At 65.6% G+C, this 18,302-nt stretch overlaps 1 protein-coding gene and 1 long non-coding RNA gene across 5 annotated transcripts in view; one reads left to right on the top strand and one right to left on the bottom strand.

Moving 5' to 3' along the window:
* The window catches only part of EXOC3L2 (exocyst complex component 3 like 2), a 33,901-nt gene extending 18,860 nt beyond the window's left edge, over positions 1 to 15,041 (top strand). For all 4 annotated transcript variants that reach the window (XM_084612698.1, XM_084612697.1, XM_084612699.1 and 1 more), the window contains 10 exons: positions 747 to 1,380; positions 1,991 to 2,105; positions 2,519 to 2,629; positions 4,085 to 4,185; positions 5,459 to 5,569; positions 6,033 to 6,168; positions 7,308 to 7,430; positions 7,963 to 8,118; positions 8,766 to 8,887; positions 13,933 to 15,041. In XM_084612698.1, the coding sequence (XP_084468824.1) occupies positions 747 to 1,380; positions 1,991 to 2,105; positions 2,519 to 2,629; positions 4,085 to 4,185; positions 5,459 to 5,569; positions 6,033 to 6,168; positions 7,308 to 7,430; positions 7,963 to 8,118; positions 8,766 to 8,887; positions 13,933 to 14,236 (1,913 nt within the window). In that variant the 3' untranslated portion in view covers positions 14,237 to 15,041. The remainder of the gene's footprint in view (positions 1 to 746; positions 1,381 to 1,990; positions 2,106 to 2,518; positions 2,630 to 4,084; positions 4,186 to 5,458; positions 5,570 to 6,032; positions 6,169 to 7,307; positions 7,431 to 7,962; positions 8,119 to 8,765; positions 8,888 to 13,932) is intronic.
* LOC311511821 lies at positions 11,743 to 13,440 on the bottom strand. Its single transcript, XR_014709346.1, has 2 exons — positions 12,667 to 13,440; positions 11,743 to 12,428 (listed from the first exon to the last, which is right to left on the bottom strand). It is a non-coding gene; the product is annotated as an uncharacterized lncRNA (long non-coding RNA).
* Positions 15,042 to 18,302: the final 3,261 nt, after the last annotated feature.

The raw sequence follows: 18,302 nt of genomic DNA, 5'->3' as shown, positions 1-18,302 counted from the left end.
TGGCCACGTTTGTGGTCGTCCCCTGTCCAGCCCAGCCCAGCCAAGCTGTTGTTTGACTTATTGTTTCTGCTCCTGGCCTTCCCGGACACTGATCCAGCAGCCAGTGGGCCCCGGCAGATGGAGTGTCCTGCCCCACTGGGCCCATGGGACACAGAGGTGGGCAGTTCCCAGCCAGCGTGTGGGGCAGGGACCCATATGGGGGACGGAGTGTCCCTGCCAGCTGGGCACAGGGCCTGCCCTTCCTGCCTGTTCTACCCACCCCACTGGGCTGGGGTTGCTGGCTGCTGGCTCTTCAGCTGACCTCGAGGGCAGAGGGGCAGCCCTAGCAGGGGGAGGGGGGCAGCAAGGGGCACGTCTGGCTCCTACCCAGAGTCCAGGTTCTCCAGAAGGGCTGGGGCCAACGTAGAGCCAAGCTGGGGTTCTGCCTCCCGGCTCCGCTTCCCCCGCCGGGCGGAGTTTGCTCTGGGCAGATGGCCAGAGCTGGAGTGTGTGTGGGATTAGCGCTCCTGACCCACACCTCTTCTGTGTCCCCCCTACCACAGCTCTGCCAGTGCCCCTCACTCCTGACCCACAGCTCCCTGCTGTGCCAGCCCGGGGCCGACGCCCCTCACTCCCAACCCCGCCTGCCCCAGCCCTGGGCTTTCTGCCGGTGCCCCTCTCTCCTGACCTGCAGTCCCCGGCTGTGCCCGCCCGGGGCTCCCCTTCCCCCGGGGTCCGGGCTGACCTCTCTGCTCCGCTGCCCGCAGTGCTGGAGATCCTGAACCTGATCCAGCAGCGGGACCTGCTGGCAGCAGACCAGCACATCATCGAGCTGGAGGCGGAGTGCGGGCGGGAGGGCCCCCCGAGCGGCGAGGCCGGGGAGGGGGCCAAGGCCGGCAGCCGCAAGGCCAAGGACGTGGCGCTGCTCTACGAGGCCCTGCTGCAGCAGCTGTGGGCCGTGCTGGCCGAGGCCCTGGCGGCCCGGGGCACCTACCCGTCCCTGGAGCTGGTGGTGTGCGTGATCGAGCAGGAGGAGGCCGCGGACCGGCGGTGTCCGGAGGCGCAGGGGGGCGGCCCCGGGCCCCGGCCCCGGGCCATGCGCCGCAGGTGGGCCGAGGCGGTGAAGCGGGCGGTGGGCGAGCGGCTGGGCCAGTGCGCCGAGGACAGTGGCGGCCCCCTGGCGGGGCACGTGGAGCGCCTGACCCGCTGCCTGGTGGAGGACCTGAGCGCCTTCAGGAGCCACCTGCTGCCGGCGTATCCCCCCGAGTACCAGGCCCTGGGCGTCTACGCCCGCAGCTACCATGAGGGGCTGGCCCAGCTGCTGGGCAGCATCGCCCAGAGGAGCCTGTCCATCGCCGAGCTCTACTTCCTCTTGGACTGGCACAGCAACACCTACCCCAGGTGAGGGGGCGGGGCTGGCTCCCGGGGCGGGGCGGGGGGACGGGACGGCTCTGGGGTCAGTACCTGGCCTGGGGTGGGCCGGTACCTGGCACTGGGGGGTGGGGGGTAGGGGCGGGGCTGGTACCTGGCACTGGGGGCGGGGGGGCTGTACCTGGCAGGGGGGTGGGGGGTAGGGGCGGGGCTGGTACCTGGCACTGGGGGTGGGGGGTAGGGGCGGGGCTGGTACCTGGCACTGGGGGCGAGGGGGGGTGGGGGGTAGGGGCGGGGCTGGTACCTGGCACTGGGGGCGGGGGGGCTGTACCTGGCACTGGGGGGTGGGGGGTAGGGGCGGGGCTGGTACCTGGCACTGGGGGTGGGGGGGCTGTACCTGGCGGGGGGGTGGGGGGTAGGGGCGGGGCTGGTACCTGGCACTGGGGGGGCCAGTACCTGGCGGGGGGGTGGGGGCGGGGCTGGTACCTGGCATGGAGGGGGGGCTGTACCTGGCACGGGGGGGTGGGGGGAGGAGAGGGGCCGGTACCTGGCCCTGGCGCCCTGTGAGCTGTCACTGGGAAGGGGGCCACGCAGGGAGGCTGCGGGGGGGCCCTGCCCTCATGGCTGTCTCTGCCCCCAGGGCGGTGCTGGGGCGGCTGGACATTGCCCCGCTGCTCAGCGCCCACGAGCAAGAGCCCCTGCTGCCCCCCGAGACCCAGCGCCGCTTGGAGGAGGCCTGCGCCACAGCAGTGAAGGTAACGGTGGGGCCTGGTGCCCACCCCCCAAGGCACACCCCTCTCCCCCCCCCCCCCCCGCCCTGCCTCCCCGCAGCAGCCCCAGGGCCTTCCCCTCCCCTCTGGCGCCTCCCCACATCTGCCCCACCCTCTCCCCATGGCACCTACCCACCCCCTTCCCCTTCCCCTTCCCGTGGTGCCTCTGAGCTGGGAGTGGGTGATTTCCTCCCCCCACAAATAGTCCAGGGGGTTGGGGGTGTCAGTCCTTTAATGAGCCGGTCGTGGGGGGAGGAGTTTACATTCCTGCCGAGCTGCAGGGCCTGTCTGGGAGCCGGCTGGCTGGATGCCAGGCCATAGGGCAGGTGGTGCTGGGGCAGCCCATGCACCCCCCACGGAGCTCCCCCCCACCTGTGACAGCTTCTATTCCCACCTAGACCAAGATTGCGGCGGACATGAGCCGGGAGCTGCGAGAGGAGGAGCAGCGCTGGGCACAGGAGCCTGGACGGGACCACGGCCACCTGGAGCTGTCCAGCCGGGTGATCTCGGTGCGTCCAGGGCAGGGCCGTTTGCCGCTACCCGGCTCCACCTGGGCACGCTCCTTCCCCGCCGTGCCTGGCCCCTGGACCACCTACAACCCTCCTGCTGTGCCTGGCCCCTTACACCCCCTCCTGCTGTGCCTTGGCCCCCCAGGCCCCTTCCCCGCCGTGCCTGGCCCCCCTGGGCCTCCCAATCCCCCTCCCGCCGTGCCTGGCCCTCGGGGCCTCCATGCCCCTTTCCCACCGTGCCTGGACCCCCACCCCATGAAGTGTCTGGCCCTCTAGCCACCCACACCCCTTCCCCACTGTGCCTGGCCCCCGGAGCCTCCCATGGTCATTCCCCATCGAATCTGGAACCCCTTGTGCCTGGCCTCTGGGCCTCCCTGGCTCCCTTCTCCCCGGCCTTCCCTGCCACACACATACCCTCCCCACCGCCCATGCAATCAGCTGTTCACCCTCCGGGTGCTGGTGGTCTCAGGCCTGTCATGCTGGCTGAGTGGGGCCAGAAGTTGCCCCATTGGGCCCAGGAGTGTCTGGTATGGCCAGGGCAGCCCATGGCCCAGCCGAAGGAGGGAGTCCGTGGGAGCCTCTGAGCTGGTCTGGGGCCTGATCCGGGCTCCCCCACCCTCCCCGAGGTGGCCAGGTCCAGCCTTCCCCTCCTCCGGAGCCAGCTCCCTTTGGACCCTGGGTGTGGAGTGGGCCCATGTGCCCATCCCCCTAGAGCCAGGGCAAGGCTTACCCCCAGGCTCACCCATCCTGGACCCCAATCCCTGTCAAGACACGGCTGTCCCAGGGGGACGCCGGCCCCCCACTGGCTGCCCCCAGAGCTCTTCACTTGCTGGCCCCTGTGCGGGCGCCCGGCCCTGGGGGTGCTGTCTGGGGCTCGTGCTGATCAGCTCCGGCTCCAGCTTCCAGCTGGCAGAGGGCACAGGTGGGCTCTACCAGTCTTGCCTCCCCCCCGCCCCCTCCCCCAGGCTGTAGGGGCCACAGGGGAAAGCTGCCAACAGCAGATGGCAGCTCCGACCCCAGTACCCCCGGGGCAGGTCCCCTGGGCCAGAGAGTTAGTCCTCTGCCCCCCGTGAGCTCTGCAATGGGCCCCATGCGGGGCTCCCCTCTGCCAGGCAGCCAGCGCCACCCCCCAGGCTGCCCACTGGCCAGCCCCCTGAGCGCCGTGCCCCATGGGAGCAGACAGCTGCTGAGCCAGGCCTGGGCTGTGCTGGGTGCCTGGGGCCTGGCTGGACCTGCCTTGGGTTGGCAGCTCGCAGCCCCTCCCCAGGCGGTGCTGGGTGCAGCTGATGGTGCCTGGGGCTCGGCCAGGGCCTGCTGGGGTCTCCCCTTTGTTGCAGTTGGGGTGAGTCAGTCGTGCCCGCTGGAGGTTTGGGGCCAGTCCGTGCGCCCGGCGGCAGGGGGAGAGGAGGCTCCCCACTCCCCCAGCAGTTCAGTGGCCTGCTTCTCTCCCTGCAGGTACTGAAGGCCCATGTGGACAGAGCCCCCCAGATCACACCGGAGTTTGGGGAGCAGATAGTGCTCTGCTGCCTGGCTGGTCTGGCCGAGTTCCTGCAGAGGTACAGGGGAGAGAGAGAGGCTACACCAGGGGCCTGCTTTGGGGTGACCGTGCAGAACTCATGGGGAGGACAGCAGATGGGGGCGGGGGGGCTTCCCTGTGGGGGGAATCGCGGAGGGCTCCCAGCCACACACCCCCACCCAGCGCGGCCAGCCCCCCTGGGCTGGGAGACCCATGGGCTGCGTGGAGAGATCGGCCCTGTTAATAATATTGTGTTACTTGCCAGTCGGTCAGAGGGTTCCTAGGCTCTGGCTCCAGCATCAGGCTCTGCCGGGCTCAAACCCAGGAGCTGTCTCTTGGCGAGAGCCTGGGGTGCGGGACCAGGGCGCTCACGCTGAGCACGCAGCAAAGCCCGGGGGACTTTCACTGGGCTCGGCGAAGAAGCCAGGAGGGCTCCAAGCCATGTGACCCGGTCGGAGCCCCCAGCCCAGCCCTCAGCACCAGCTGGGGTGTTGCCCTGGGCCGAAGCGCTTCCTGGGCGGCCTGGCGGTGAGAGGCAGCAGCCGGCCCCATCTTGGGCGTGCCAATGGCTCTGATGGGCCCAGCGGGTTGCAGGGTCAGATGGGGGACGCCCAGCTAATCACTGAAGACCCTGCTCCGCATGGTGGTTTCCCTGTTAGTGATAGTCAGGCTAGTGCCCAAATCCAGCCGTTTCCCCGGCATAGGAGGGAGGTGCCCTTTTCCTGCAGGGTAACAGATTCATCCCTGTCCTCATCCCTGTCCAGGCCCGTTCAGCTCAGCCCCGGCACGTCTTGCTCGGCCGATGGACAGTCGTTACTCCCCTGTCCCTGCGGTGGCATCTCCCACTGAGCAGGCTCCTCCGCCGCGTTCCCCAAACCTCGGGGCAGCCGTCAGGCCGTCTGTCCAGCCTCCCTGGCCTGAGCTGTGCTCAGGCTGCCTGCCTAGGCTAGCATCTCCCAGGCCTCCAGATTTCCTGCCTTACGGCTGAAGACAAGGAAGGCCAAGCCAGCCCTGTGGGCTACAGCCCTTGGCTCGGGTTTCTCTCCCCTCCCCATGCTGGGTGAGGTTTGGTCTGGGGGAGGAAGGGGTCTGGAAGGTAGCAGCTGAGCGGGGTGGAGGGTGCAGGTCCCTCCCCTGGGGTCCGTCAGAGAGGATCACTGTGGGACGTGTGCCTGGTGGTACAAGGATGCCCTTCCTGGGCAGGGAGGGGCAGGGATCCCCCCCGCCAGGGCTGTCCCTGGTATGGGGGGGTGGGGATCCCCCTGGAGCCTCAGGACACCCCTTCAGCATGGGCCATCTCTCCCCTTTTGCAGCTTTCAGAGCAAGGTGGAGCAGTTTCACCAGAGGCCAGGCGAGAGCGGCCCCCCAACCGACAGCTATGTGGGCAGGACCATCACACTCGTCAACTGCTGCCCCCCCTTCAGGTGAGGGGCCCCCATACCTTTTGCCTGCCCAGGGCTGGGGTGAGCCAGCCCATTCCCCCCACCCAGGTCCAGGGGCCTACGGAGCCTGTAGCAGGCACCCTGCGTCCCCCCATTAGGTCCCTTGTGGCCAACCCCCCTCCTTTCCCCCCCCCCCCGCACCTCCTGCTGGTTACCCTCCATGGCTGTGCTGTGCCCTCCCCAGGCTCCCCACTGGGCTCCCTCCCTAGTCAGGCCACCAAGGACCCCTGCTGGACTCCCACCCAGCTGGACTCCCCTGAGGTCCCCTCTTCCCCTCAGCCATATCCAAGGTCCCCTGGGTGAAGAGCATGGCACGATCTGTCCCCTGGGCCCCTGCCAGGGTGCCGGGGGCAGGGTTGGATTTCGGGGCCTGGGGCCCATGCCTGGAGGGGGCGTTGCTGCAGTGCATTGTGGGCCGGCTTGCTGACAGGCACCGTTTCCCCAGGGAGTACGTGGAGAAGCTGGTGCAGTTTGGCCACCCGGAGAGCAATGTCCCCCAGCGCCAGGCCAACGCCGCCCTGGACAAAGTGACCCGTCTCTGCAACCGTGTCCTGGCCCAGCAGCTCTTCGAGGAGCTCCGGGTATGTGGGGGGCAGGCCGGGGCACTTGCGGGACCTGGCCTGGGTCTGTCTGTGGGGGTAAGGTGGATCTGTCAGATAATGAGAGAGTCAATATACTGCCCCTCTATCAGTCCATGTACGCCCACACCTGGCAGACTGTGCACGGGGCTGGTCGCCCCAGCTCAAATCTGAGAGGTTAGAATTGGGAAAGGTGCAGAGAAGAGGGTGGAACCGCTTCAGCGAGTGAAGAGATTAGAAAGACGGGGACTGCTCAGTTTGGAAAAGAGACGACTAAGGGGGATATGACGGAGGTCTATAAAATCATGCCTGGTCTAGAGAAAGTGACTAGGGAAGTGTTATTTACCCCTTCACATCACACAAGAACCAGGAAATTAATAGGTAGCAACAAACAGAAGGAAGGAAGTCTTCGCACAACAGAGTGAACCTGTGGAACTCACTACCAGGGGATGTTGTGAAGGCCAAAACTGTAGCTGGGTTTAAAAATGCTCCTGGAGGACAGGTCCATCAGTGGTTATTAGCCAACAGGGCAGGGACTCAGCCCCATGCTCTGGGTGTCCCTAGCCTCTGCTTGCCAGAAGCTGGGACTGGATGACAGCCTGGGGGTGGATCACTCGAAAATAGCCCTGCTCTGTTCGTTCCCTCTGAAGCACCTGGCACCAGCAACGGTCAGAGACAGGATACTGGGCTAGCGGGGCCATTGGTCTGACCCAGCCTGGCCGCTCTTATGTTCCTAGCTGGGGGACAGGTAGGCCTGTCTGAGCCGGGGGCAGGGCGAGGTGGCAGAGGCCCCCATTCATCCCAGCAGATGTCAGTGCTGCCAGCATAGGAAGGGGGCAGAGGGCCGGGCGCTGTGGGGGGTCATGGCAGCTTGCCCCTTTCCTGCACGGAGACCTGGGGCTTGTCCTCCTTTGCCCCCCACTGCCCAGCCCTCTGGATCCAAACAGAGGGGAGCTGTGAGCGGGGTGAGGCCAGCAGCCTGGCCAAGGCACTGTCCAGCCCGTCAGAGGGGGCGCTGCTGAGATCTGGCCCACTCCTGGCCTGCCTGCAGCAGCAGACGGGAGGGGACCTGGCCTGGTCCCCATGTGCCCCCTGGGGGTGCCCGTCTCTGCTCTGGTGCTGAGGCTGGCCTCTCCTTTCAGCCCTACTTCCACAAGCTGATGAAGAGGAAGTGGCTGACCAGCTCGGAGAGCTTCGACGCCATCGTCGTGCTGCTCACGGACTACGCCCAGAAGCTGCGGACGATGCAGCCGGAGCCATACAAGGTGGGTGCTGCTGAGGGTGTGGGGAGAAGCCACATGGGACGGGGCCTGGGCAGAAGGGAGAGCAGCCATTGCTTTCCGGACGCCCCCACTGCCTCCTGCCCCGCCACGGCCCTGTTGCCTCTCATCAGGCTCTGCCCCTCTATCCAGCCCCCCACCACCACAGCCCTCGTGCCTCTCCAGGCCACGCCCCTCTGCCATGGCCCTGGACCCAGCCCCGACCCCCTGCCATGGTGCTGGCGTCTCTTCCCAGGGACCTCCCAGTTGCTGAGCTGGACGCCGTGGGACAACTTCCAGGGGAGGTTTCTCCCTGAGATTCTGCATCTGAAGGCACTGGGGGGCAGGGAATAACCACAGTGCAATGCGCTCTGCCCAGGCCCCTGATCCGCCCTCCATGGGCCCTGTGGGCAGGGAATAGCCACAGTGCAGTGTGTGGCAGCATCCCTGGGGGCTCCCCCCACCGCGGTGGGCTAGCTGGGGGGAGTCTGCCCCTCCCCTACAGGCTGCGTGGCTGAGCCTGTCGTGTGCCCCACAGGCGCTGGTGAACGAGGTGCACCGGCGGGTGCTGGTCGAGTACGTCCGGCCCCTACTGCAGGTCCGGCTCGTCTGCAGCTCGAACAAGATGAGAGGCAAGGTGGCGGCCCGGCTGGAGGACGAAGGCCGCCAGCTGCAGGAGCTCTTCGGCCAGCTGGTGAGCGGGGAGGAGGCTGGGAGGTGTGGGGGGCCACGCTGTAGCTGCACTGTGGGGCAGGGTGGGCTGCCCTGTGAGGACCCCCCCATGGGGCTGAATCTCCAAGATTGCTAAACTGGGGTGGTGGATCGGGAGAGGGGAGGGCGTCTGAGCTGCAGGCTGCCCAGAGGGGGGTTTCTGGGCAGCGCCAGGCACAGAGGAAAGGGCAGGTGCAGCCCTCCTGGCGGAGGGGAGAGCCTGGGAGAGCCAGCTGGGCCCGGCTTAGGGTAAAACAGTGAAGGTGGAGCGGGGGTGCCCCGCACATCCTGTTGCCATGTGTCAGGGTTGTGCCGAGATCGGGACACGGAGCCCTGCCCACTGGAGTTCCCACGTCTGCTCACGCAGGGGTGGAAGAGGAAACTGAGGCACGGCGCAGGGCAGCGATGGGCCTAGCCTCCCACAGCGGGGCGGTGAAGGAGCCAGGATTAGCACCAGCCTCCAGCCCTGCCTGCTGGGCCATGCTGCCCTGGGTGCTGGGGGTTCTCCTGGAGGACTGGGGGGAGCTGAGCTCCAGTTTGTCCCCTCAGTCTCACTGGTGGCATGGCTGGGCGGGGTTGGGGGGGAATCTCCTTAGCCCCTGCCCTGTCCTGACTGGCCCCTCCCCACAGAAGTCGACCTCATCTTGGCTGAATGCAGCGGTGCCTCACCTGGCCGAGATCCTGCGGCTGGAGGACACGCCCTCTATCCAGATGGAGGTGGGGGTGCTGGTGCGGGACTTCCCTGACGTCCGGTGAGTGGGGGGCACTGCAGGGGGCACCATGGGACCTGTGCACAGCCTCCAACCTGCACCTCCCCCGGCAAGGTTCCCCCAAATCCTCCCTCTGGGGGATCCCCCAGTGTCGCTCCATCCTCGGCCCACAGGGGGCTGCTGTGGGGCTGGAGGGAACAGGTTCATCCCTTGAAGCGTCAGTGAGGGGGCCAGCACCTTGGCACCCCCCCTGGACTCCTGCTCCCAGCGCATTGGGGGCCATGCTGCTGTCTGGCCTCCCCACGTCAGCAGGGGTGCAGTGGGTGGTTGGATGGGAGATCTGGGTGCCCCTGTGCTCTTGAGGCTGTTAAAAGTCTCGGCTGAGCTGGAGCTCAGCTAATGAATCCCCCCCCCCCCCCCCGCCGCAGTCCTGCCCTATCCCTGGGGCGTGTTAAACAGCTGCCCTGGCTGCACTGCAGTGCTGGGGAGACCCTTCTGGGGTTGCAACTGGGCTGCCCTCTCCGCTCCCCCTCTCGCTCCTTGTGCCCCGGCTGAGTGTCACAGAGCCAGGCGGGCTGAGGGCCGGGCAGAGCCCTGAGCTCCGTGGCACAGGGCCGTGGCTGCTGTCTGGGTCCATAACAGAAGAACAAACACCCCAGTGCTCAGAGCTTGTCACGGGAGGGCCCCGGGCTGGCTTGAGCAGTGGCCACTGCGTGGCCCCAGGCAAAGCCCCGGGGGAGCCAGACGAGTGCTGCCACTGAAGGGGGGCCACCCATCACTTGACTGCACTTTGCCCTGAGGCAGCACGGGTGGCTCCCAGCTCCCCTGGGTCCGCACAGACCCCAAGCCCCCCGCACTGGGACCTCTCCTGTAGGGGGCGCTGGGCCATGCTCTGCCAGACAGCCGGCAAGCTCCGAGCAGCGCGCGAGCCCAGTATATGGTGCTCTTAGGGACGGTGAGCTCCCATAATGCACCTGGCCAGGGGTGCGATGCAGGTCCACGGTCCTTCCCCCTCCCCCACTGGGGGTTGGCTCCTGGCCCTGAAATCAGCCAGCTCTTGGGAAGGCCGGGCCTAGCATGTGCCCACACGCCTCCTGTGGCAGAGAGTACCACAGGTCACCCCGGCTGAGACAGAAGATTGACCAGGGTCAGATGGCTCCAGAGCGGACGCAAGTGTGAACTTGCTGCTCTGACCAGGTGGGAAAAGGGCAAATGGCTTTGCCAGCACCACTGCTTGGGACAGGGGCGAACGCTCCACATGCAGCCCCGGGAGATGCCCTCTGGGGCGACACCCCCCAGCTGCTTCCCGTGCGCCAGCAGAGCTGAATGCTGGCAGCCCCCCGCAGGGATCCCCCAGCTGCTTGGCCCCACAGGGGTCGGATTCCAGTCCCGATTCTGCAGTGGCTGTTGCATTTGATCCTGACACACCTGCCCTCTCCAGCAGGGGGCACCAGTGACACACACTGGCTGCCCGGTGGGTGCAGGTGGTGCTGACGTGCCCGTGCCCATGCCCTGCTCAGCCAGCCCTCCCCCTGGCACCAGGCGCAGGCAGGCCAGGCCTTTGGCAATGTGCTTTCCAGGGGCCCCAGCTGGCCTCCCTCTGCTTCCCCCCCCATCCCTGCCATGCTCCAGGGACTCTGCCTGCTGCCCTCGGTCGCTGCTCCCACCACGTAGGGAAGGCTAGGGGCTGCCCCCACGTGGCACACGCTGGTGCCAAGGAGCAGGATACCAGTGAATTGGCCTTGGTGTGCTCTGCTGGGGTGGGGGCGAGACCCTGTCTGGCACATAGGGACAGCATGGACCTGCACGGGCCCCAGCCTGACAGGCGCCGCATGGGTGCATAACCAGGGACAGTCCCAGCCGCAGAGCGCTCGCCAGCCGGGAGCCAGGCCCTGATCCGGGGCAACGGCACCCGCAGCGCGTCCTTGCCAGCTCACAGGCTGATCCCAGCAGCGGTCAGAACGCGCCCCCACCCCCAGCTTGGCCCCCGGCGCTGCGGCCGGCATTAGAAGGTTGATCGAGCTAAGCAGGCCATTGGGCGTGGGACCCTGTAATGATGCTGGTTCTGGCGGGACCCAACGGAGAGTGCCAATACAGGACACATTGCTTCAAGCAGGGCAGTTACAGCCCCAGCCTGGGGTTTCTATGCACACCGAGGCAAACCAAACCAGCCAGCCAGCGAGGACTTTGGTCTCACCCCACTGGCTCACCACAAGTCACACAAGCAATTCCCTGAGACGCTCCAGTTTCCCAGGATCCCCAACAGTACCACTTGTTATGGGGAAAAATGGTTATGAAAACCAAGACCCCAGTAAAAGAAAAAAGGTTCTCTCGATCCCACAGCACCAAGCCCCAGACCCAGGTCAATATGCAAATCAGATCTTACCCACAAATCATGCTGTTGCCAATCCTTTAGAATCCAAAATCTAAAGGTTTGTTCATAAAAGGAAAAAGCTATAGATGAGAGCTAGAATTGGTGAAATGGAATCAATGACATACAGTCATGGCCAAGTTCTTGGTTCAGGCTTGCGGCAGCGATCGAATATACTGCAGGTTCAAATCAAGTCTCTGGAGAACATCCCCAGCTGGGATGGGTCATTCAGTCCTTGGTTCAAAGCTTCAGTGTAGCAAAGTCCCTCCAGAGGGAGGAAGCAGGACTGAAGACCAGATGGAGGAGCTGCAGCAGCTTTTAATATTCTCTTGTCATGTGGTCTTTCTTTCTTTGTCCCAAAGACAAGCTGTGGCCTGGAAAAACCTCCGAGTTCTGTCCATAGGCAGGTCCCTGCACACCTTGCTGAGTCCTAAGGTGTCTGCCTTCTCTCAATGGGTTGATTGTTTTCAGAGTAACTGCTGTGTTAGTCTGTATTCGCAAAAAGAAAAGGAGGACTTGTGGCACCTTAGAGACGAACCAATTTATTTGAGCATAAGCTTTTGTGAGCTACAGCTCACTCCATCATTGATTGTGTAGCTGATGGTCCTTAATGGGCCATCAAGCAGGCTAGGCAGAGCTGACACCAGCTTGTCTGGAGTGCTCCCCAGAAGCATAGCACAAGTTTGAAATACAGACAGTATAGAGCCAATATTCATAACTTTAACTACAAAAATGATACACACATATAGACAGCATAATCATAATCAGCAAACCATAACCTTGTCTTAGACACCTCATTTGACCCCCTTTATACAAGATTTGGTGCCACTACAGGACTTTGATTGCAACAATGATCTATACGGTCCCAGCATATGTTGATAACGTCACAAGACACCTCCCCTTCCTCCATGCTCCCAGCAGCACTTTCCTGAACCCGGAGTCACAACCCGCTTCCCAGGATGGGGATGGGGGGAGATAGAAATGCCCACGTCCGTAGCTCTGCCTGGCGCTGGACTTTGCCACGGCCGCCTGCATCACTCTTGAGGCGAAGGGGGGTTATCACGCTCCTGGCGCGGCTCTTCTTTCCATCTTCCGCTGATGGCATCCGGGCTCAGGGCTGGGAGGCGACGGATCGCCTGTGAAGTGTGGCTGCGAGCTGTTTCCTGCAGCCGGCCAGGGCGGGGCAACCAGCAGGAGTGGCTGAAGACAGGGCTGGAGGAGAAAAACAAGCGGCTCAGACAGGAAGGGGCCCGGGAGTGACTTCCCCTGGCTGCCACCATGGAGCAATTTGTGGTTGTGGCCACCAGGGAAGTGGAGACCTGTGGAAAAGGGGCTAGGGGTGGAAGGCTGCTCCGCAAGAGACCTTCGGTGGAGGGCGACGGGGTGTCAGACATATATAACCCCGCCACCCTCCACCACATCCCCTCCCAGCATCACACAACACACCCACCTGCTGGCCTGGCATTGCCAGGGGCTGGACTGCTCTGCCCCTGTCGGGACTGGCCTGGCGCTGCCCTGGGAATGGATCTGGGACACCTGCCTCTGGAAAGATCCCCCTAAGCCAGCCCCCGTCAGCTGGCTGCATTTTCCCAGCAGTGGGATTCACAGGTCCCGGCCCCCAGGCTCAGCGCCGTGGCAGGAGCCTCCAAGGAAGGAAGTGTTGCAATTGTGCCGGGCGCATCTTCCCGCCTGGAGCTGGGCCGTGCTCTGGGACAGCTGCCAGCTCACGGCAGGGCCCTGGAGCAGTTGTGGGGCCCAGAGCTGACACCAGCGGTGCTGTTCCCCAGAACCAACTCCGGGTCGGGCACCAGCAGAAGCACCAGGCTGCCCCCCACCTCCCTCTCCGCTGCAGGAGCTGCCCGGGAGCAGCGTGTGCCTGGAGCGGGGGCCGGGGCTGTGCTGATTACATGGGCGCTTAGCCAACATCCTGAAAATGCCGGCAGGAGCTTTAAATAAACTCCTGCCCTGCAGTGCAGCCAGCCGCCCTCACACAGCGTGTGTGTGTGTCCCAGCGGGCACTGGGCTGGAACTGTTAGGGGGAGTTGATGGCGGGGGCCTGCCAGGCACCATGCTGACCGTCAGGGGGTGCTGATGGAAGGGACCCGGCGGGCACTAGGCTGACACCGCTGGGGTGTGCTGAGGTGGGGGTCCTGCTAGGCACCAGGCTGATCGCCAGGGGCTGCTGACGGGGCAGCTCCCAGTGGGCACAGGCTGACACTGCCAGGGGGGGTGAGTCCACTTATCTATGGTGAATGCCCCCCCCACTTGCTCTGCGGCTCCCCTCAGTAAGTGCCTCTGCCCAGGTGGGGCACAGCTGCCAAGGGAGGGGTGCTCCCTTCATTGCCCCATGGCAGGAGGCAGCTGCATCCCCAGCCCCACTCACATTGGGTCCTTCCCCGTGACCTTGGCTGGGCTAGGGAGAGATTGCGCCCCCTCGAGGCCAGTCTGAGGAGTTGCCCCCTCTCTGGGCTGCGTCAAGAGCTTGTTCCCGGGTTTCTGCAAGGAGCTGGCCTGGCCTCTCCCGTCTCCGGCTCTCTGGGTGGTGCCCTGGCTGCTGGCTCTGGGCACAGCTTTGCCCCTGTGGGCATGTGCCCAGTGGCATGGGTGGGCATGGCAATGGCCCCAGCAATGGCATGGCTCTGCTCCGTGGGCATGTGCCCAATACCATGGGGGGCTGTTCTGAGCAGCACCCCTCACCCTCTCCTTGTCTCTGCAGGAGGAAGCATGTGGCGGCCCTGCTGGACGTGCGGGGCCTGCGGGGCCAGGCGCAGCGCCAGGAGATCTTGGCTGTGGTGAAGGACCTGGAGCTGAGCGAGGGCGAGGTTCCGCTGTGCCGGGAGCGGGCCTTCTTCTCGGACATCCCTGCCACCCGTGAGGTGCGCTGCTTCGCCAGGGCCCTGCCACGCCTGTCGCCCGCACACCTGCCCTGCCTGGGCCGGCTGCCCTGGGGGTGCCTGGGCCCTGAGCCTGATGCGTGCCAGCCACAGACCAGTGAGCACAAGACAGAGACCCAGGTGTGAGCTGAGCCCCTCCAGCAGAACCCAGCCCCCGAGCTGCACCAGGCCAGGTGCCTTGAGCCAGCGAGCAGGTCCCTGCATCCTGCTGGCCCAAGGCCATGCCACCCAGCCTGCACCCAAAGACACCGGACCTCAGTCCCAGCAGCCTGGTGGGTGAGGCCAGGACACAGGCATCCAGCCCTGCTGCCTGTGAGCCCCCCTCAGGCCCCAATGCTTCAGTCCTGAACTCACCCTGGTGCCCAGCTTGGTGCCCAGCGCTGCCCTGAGCAAGGAGTTTGGGATGTTCATTTATGGCAGCCCTCCCCAGATATGCACCCTGGCCCCACGCATGGCGCTGCAGCTGGTGGGGCAAGGCCAGACCTGTGGGTGGGACATGCTGGGGGGGTGTTTGACCCTTTGTGCCCCTTGGCCACCTTCCTCTGGGGCTGGCAGCCCGCTGCCCCTCAAGCTGCCCTGCTCCCCTTCGGCTGCCTACCTCCCAGTGCCCACCAGCAGGGTAATGCCATACCCCCCAGGCTCCTCCTGGCTGTGACTTGCCAGCCCCGCCAAGGAGCCAGCCAGCCACCTCTGACCCCCTGAGCGCTGGGCAGCAGTTGCAACTGGGTCTATGCCAGAGCCCTGGGCGCTGGAGCCAGTTGCGGTGCCCACCCCTATGCCCCCCAGCAGAGTCCCAAGGCAGGAAGGGTGCTCATTTCACCTGGGGGGCCCTCCCCCCCCCCCAGGCTGCCCAGTCATGCGGTCTGGCTCGCCTGGGGTTCGAGTTCAGTCTGTAACTGTATGATAAGGAATAAACATTAATTTAAAGGCCGCTCTCAGGTGTGTGGGTCCATCTGCACCGATTGGGGCCTTGCCCAGCCAGGCTCCCTAGGGGCTGCAGGGGGGAAGGCTGGGCTGAGTGGGGTGGGAGGGCTCTTTCCCTCCCCACTTCCCAAGCACTGACCCCTTTGCCTCATCTCTCGGGCTGTTGTCGCTTCGAGGCAGCTCATTCTCCAGGCCAGAGACAGGCACAAAAGTTGGCCCCGAGGGACACGGAGCCAAGGCTGGTGCCAGGGCAGCGGGTTTCCTGGCGGTGCCTGGGGCAGCGCCTGGCACCGCTGGGTTTGTCTCCCCCCCACTGTCCCTGCCCAGCTCCGGCTCACACGCACTGTGTGACCCTTTGTCCCAGCCCTGCCCCGCCGGAACCCCTCCACCATGCGGCGCATCCTGGCCAAGCTGGCTGTGTTTTCCAGGAACAACCCGTCCCTGGCCACACCGATGTACACCGTGGCAGCAGGGAAAGCGGCTCGGCTCTTCCCACTGCCCGGGGGCAACATGGATCCCCCCCCCCACCAAGGCGCCTCCTCCTCCACCCTGCAGGGCCCCCCTGCCCCAGCCCCCCCACCCCTCACCCCTGGCTCACTCCAGGGAAGCCGGCAGGGGGCTTGGAGGAAGGAAATTCCTGCGTGTGAGGGGAGTGAAGCTGGGAAAGTCATCAGGACGCTGCTGCCAGCCCTGCCTGGGGGGGCCGGCGGCGGGACTTGGGGGGCTGGGGCCAATCTGGGGTGGAAGTGGGGAAGGGGACAACAGTACTCTTACCACCTGGCCTTTGCCAGTGTCCAGGGGGGGCAGGGCTCTGGGGAGCCCCAGTAGGAGGGGGCAGCAGTGGGGCCCTAGGGCAGGCCCAGGCATGGGGAGCCCGAGGCAGGAGTGGGGGCCGCAGGGGGCAGGACCCAGGAGAGGGGGCCCCTGAGGTCCAGGTGTGGGGGAGGGGTGGCAGGCCAGGGCTTGTTATTCTCAGTCACCCCCCAGGCCCCTCCCATCGCCCCACTGCCAGGACCTCAGACCAACCCCGTAGCCTCTTCTGAGCTCCCCAGGCCCTGCTGCTCCCAGCCCCCCAGTTCTGCCGGTGCCCCTCAATCCTGACCCACAGCCCCCTCCTTCCCCCAGCGCCCCCAGCTCTGCTGGTGCCCCTCAATCCTGACCCACAGCCCCCCGCTGCTCCCAGCCTCCCCTCCCCCAGCTCTGCTGGTGCCCCTTATTCCAGACCTGCAGTCTGCTGCTAGTCCAGCCCTAGGCTCCCCCACACAGTGCCCCTCAATCCCATAAGGCAGCCCCCTGGCCTCCCAGGAATCCCAAACCAGGTGTGTCCCTGTCCAGGCCGCTGGCTGCCCTCTGCCCTTGTGCCCTGGCAACAGTTCACCATGGGGGCGGCGCTGGCCTGACGTATGCAGCTGCTGAGATCCAGCCAGAAACACAAACATCCATCCCAGCCGCCAGCCCCTGGCCGCCCCAACCCCATGGAAACAGGGCGAGGGCAGGAGGCCATTTATCTTGCCAGATGTAAACTGTGCTGATGGCAGAAGAATAGCAAGGGAGCAAGCCAGGTTCCCCCCCCACCTACACACACACACTGCTCCTGGCCAGGTCTCTCCCCCCGGCCGCTCCTGGCCAGGTCCCCCAACACACACACACACTGCTCCTGGCCGGTTCCTCCCCCCCGCCACACACACACACTCTGCTCCCGGCCAGGTCCCCCCCACCCCCCCCCACACACATTGCTCCTGGCCAGGTTCCTCCCACACTCTGCTCCCAGCCAGGTTCCTGTTCCCCCCCCCCACACACACACACACACTGCTCCTGGCCAGGTCTCTCCCCCCGGCCGCTCCCGGCCAGGTCCCCCAACACACACACACACTGCTCCTGGCCGGTTCCTCCCCCCCGCCACACACACACACTCTGCTCCCGGCCAGGTCCCCCCCACCCCCCCCCACACACATTGCTCCTGGCCAGGTTCCTCCCCCACCCCCCCACACTCTGCTCCCGGCCAGGTCCCCCCCCCAACACTCTGCTCCCAGCCAGGTTCCTGTTCCCCCCCCCACACACACACACACTGCTCCTGGCCAGGTCATCCCCGCAACCAACATACACTGCTCCCAGCCAGGTTCCTGTTCCCCCCCACACACACTCTGCTCCCGGCCAGGTCCCCCAATGCACACACACACTGCTCCCGGCCAGCGCCCCCGCCCCCACTCTGCTCCTGGCCAGGTCTCCCCGCCACACACACACTGATCCTGGCCAGGTTCCTCCCCCCCCCCCCACACTCTGCTCCCGGCAAGGTCCCCCAGTGCACACCCTCACTGTTCCTGGCCAGCGCCCCCCGTCCCCCTGCTCCCAGGCAGGTTCCCCCCCCCACACACACACACTCTGCTCCGGGCCAGCGCCCCCCCACCCCCACTGCTCCCAGCCAGGTTCCCCTTCCCCACCTCCTCCTGGCCAGGTCCCCTCCCACCAGCTGCCAGTGGCAGGTCGGGGGCCCTGACCCTGTACCGTATTTCCTAGAACCTAGCCCGGGGCTGAGCCCCACAGAGCCCGAGCCCCGACACGTGCCCAGCGGTGTGCCCAGGGGGCTGCGCGGCATCAGGCTGGCCAGCAGCAGCTCAGAAGCGCAGGTCCCAACCTCAGGCCAGCTGGGCATTAGCCTCACGCTGGCTGTAAGCGCCATGCTTCGTTTGCGCCAATGGTTTATGAAGTGTGAACTCCCCAGGCAGGCCCTGTAACAGCCAATGGACAGCATCAGAGCCAGGCCCCTTGGCTGGCCCCGTACACCGAGAATCGCAGTGGCAATCAGGGGCCTCCCTGTTCCACAGGGCCAGTCCCGGGCCCCTGAGCGCTCACCCCAAAGCCCCCGCTGGCCCAGCCTAGCTGTTGTGTGTTAACTCGGGAAAGGAACCGAGCGCAAGGGACAGGTTAAAGCAGGGACCGGCCCCACCCTACGGCTGCAAAGGCAGATGCTGCTATAACTAGCAAGCTCTGGCTGGCCTTTGGGGCTGGCCCAGGCCAGGCACCTCCTTGTTCAGGCACTTTCCTCCTTCTCCCTTTTGCTTTGAGTTGCAACCTCCACTGGTGGGAGGAATCCAGCTGCCCCCTCCTCTTCACGGGAGTGGGGCGCAAGCCGTGAAGGCTTTGCTCCTTCCATGGGCACAGCGGCTACTCTGGGATCTCCTGGTGGAAACGTGGGTGCAGCTGTGAGCCTTGAGCGCACTGACTCACAAGTCTAATCCCGCAGCCCGGGAGCCCAGAGCTACCAGCC

The sequence above is a fragment of the Lepidochelys olivacea genome, assembly GCF_965140295.1.
Source record: "Lepidochelys olivacea isolate rLepOli2 genome assembly, chromosome: 23".
NCBI classification, from domain to species: Eukaryota; Metazoa; Chordata; order Testudines; family Cheloniidae; genus Lepidochelys; species Lepidochelys olivacea.
This window is presented reverse-complemented; position numbering and strand designations above follow the sequence as displayed.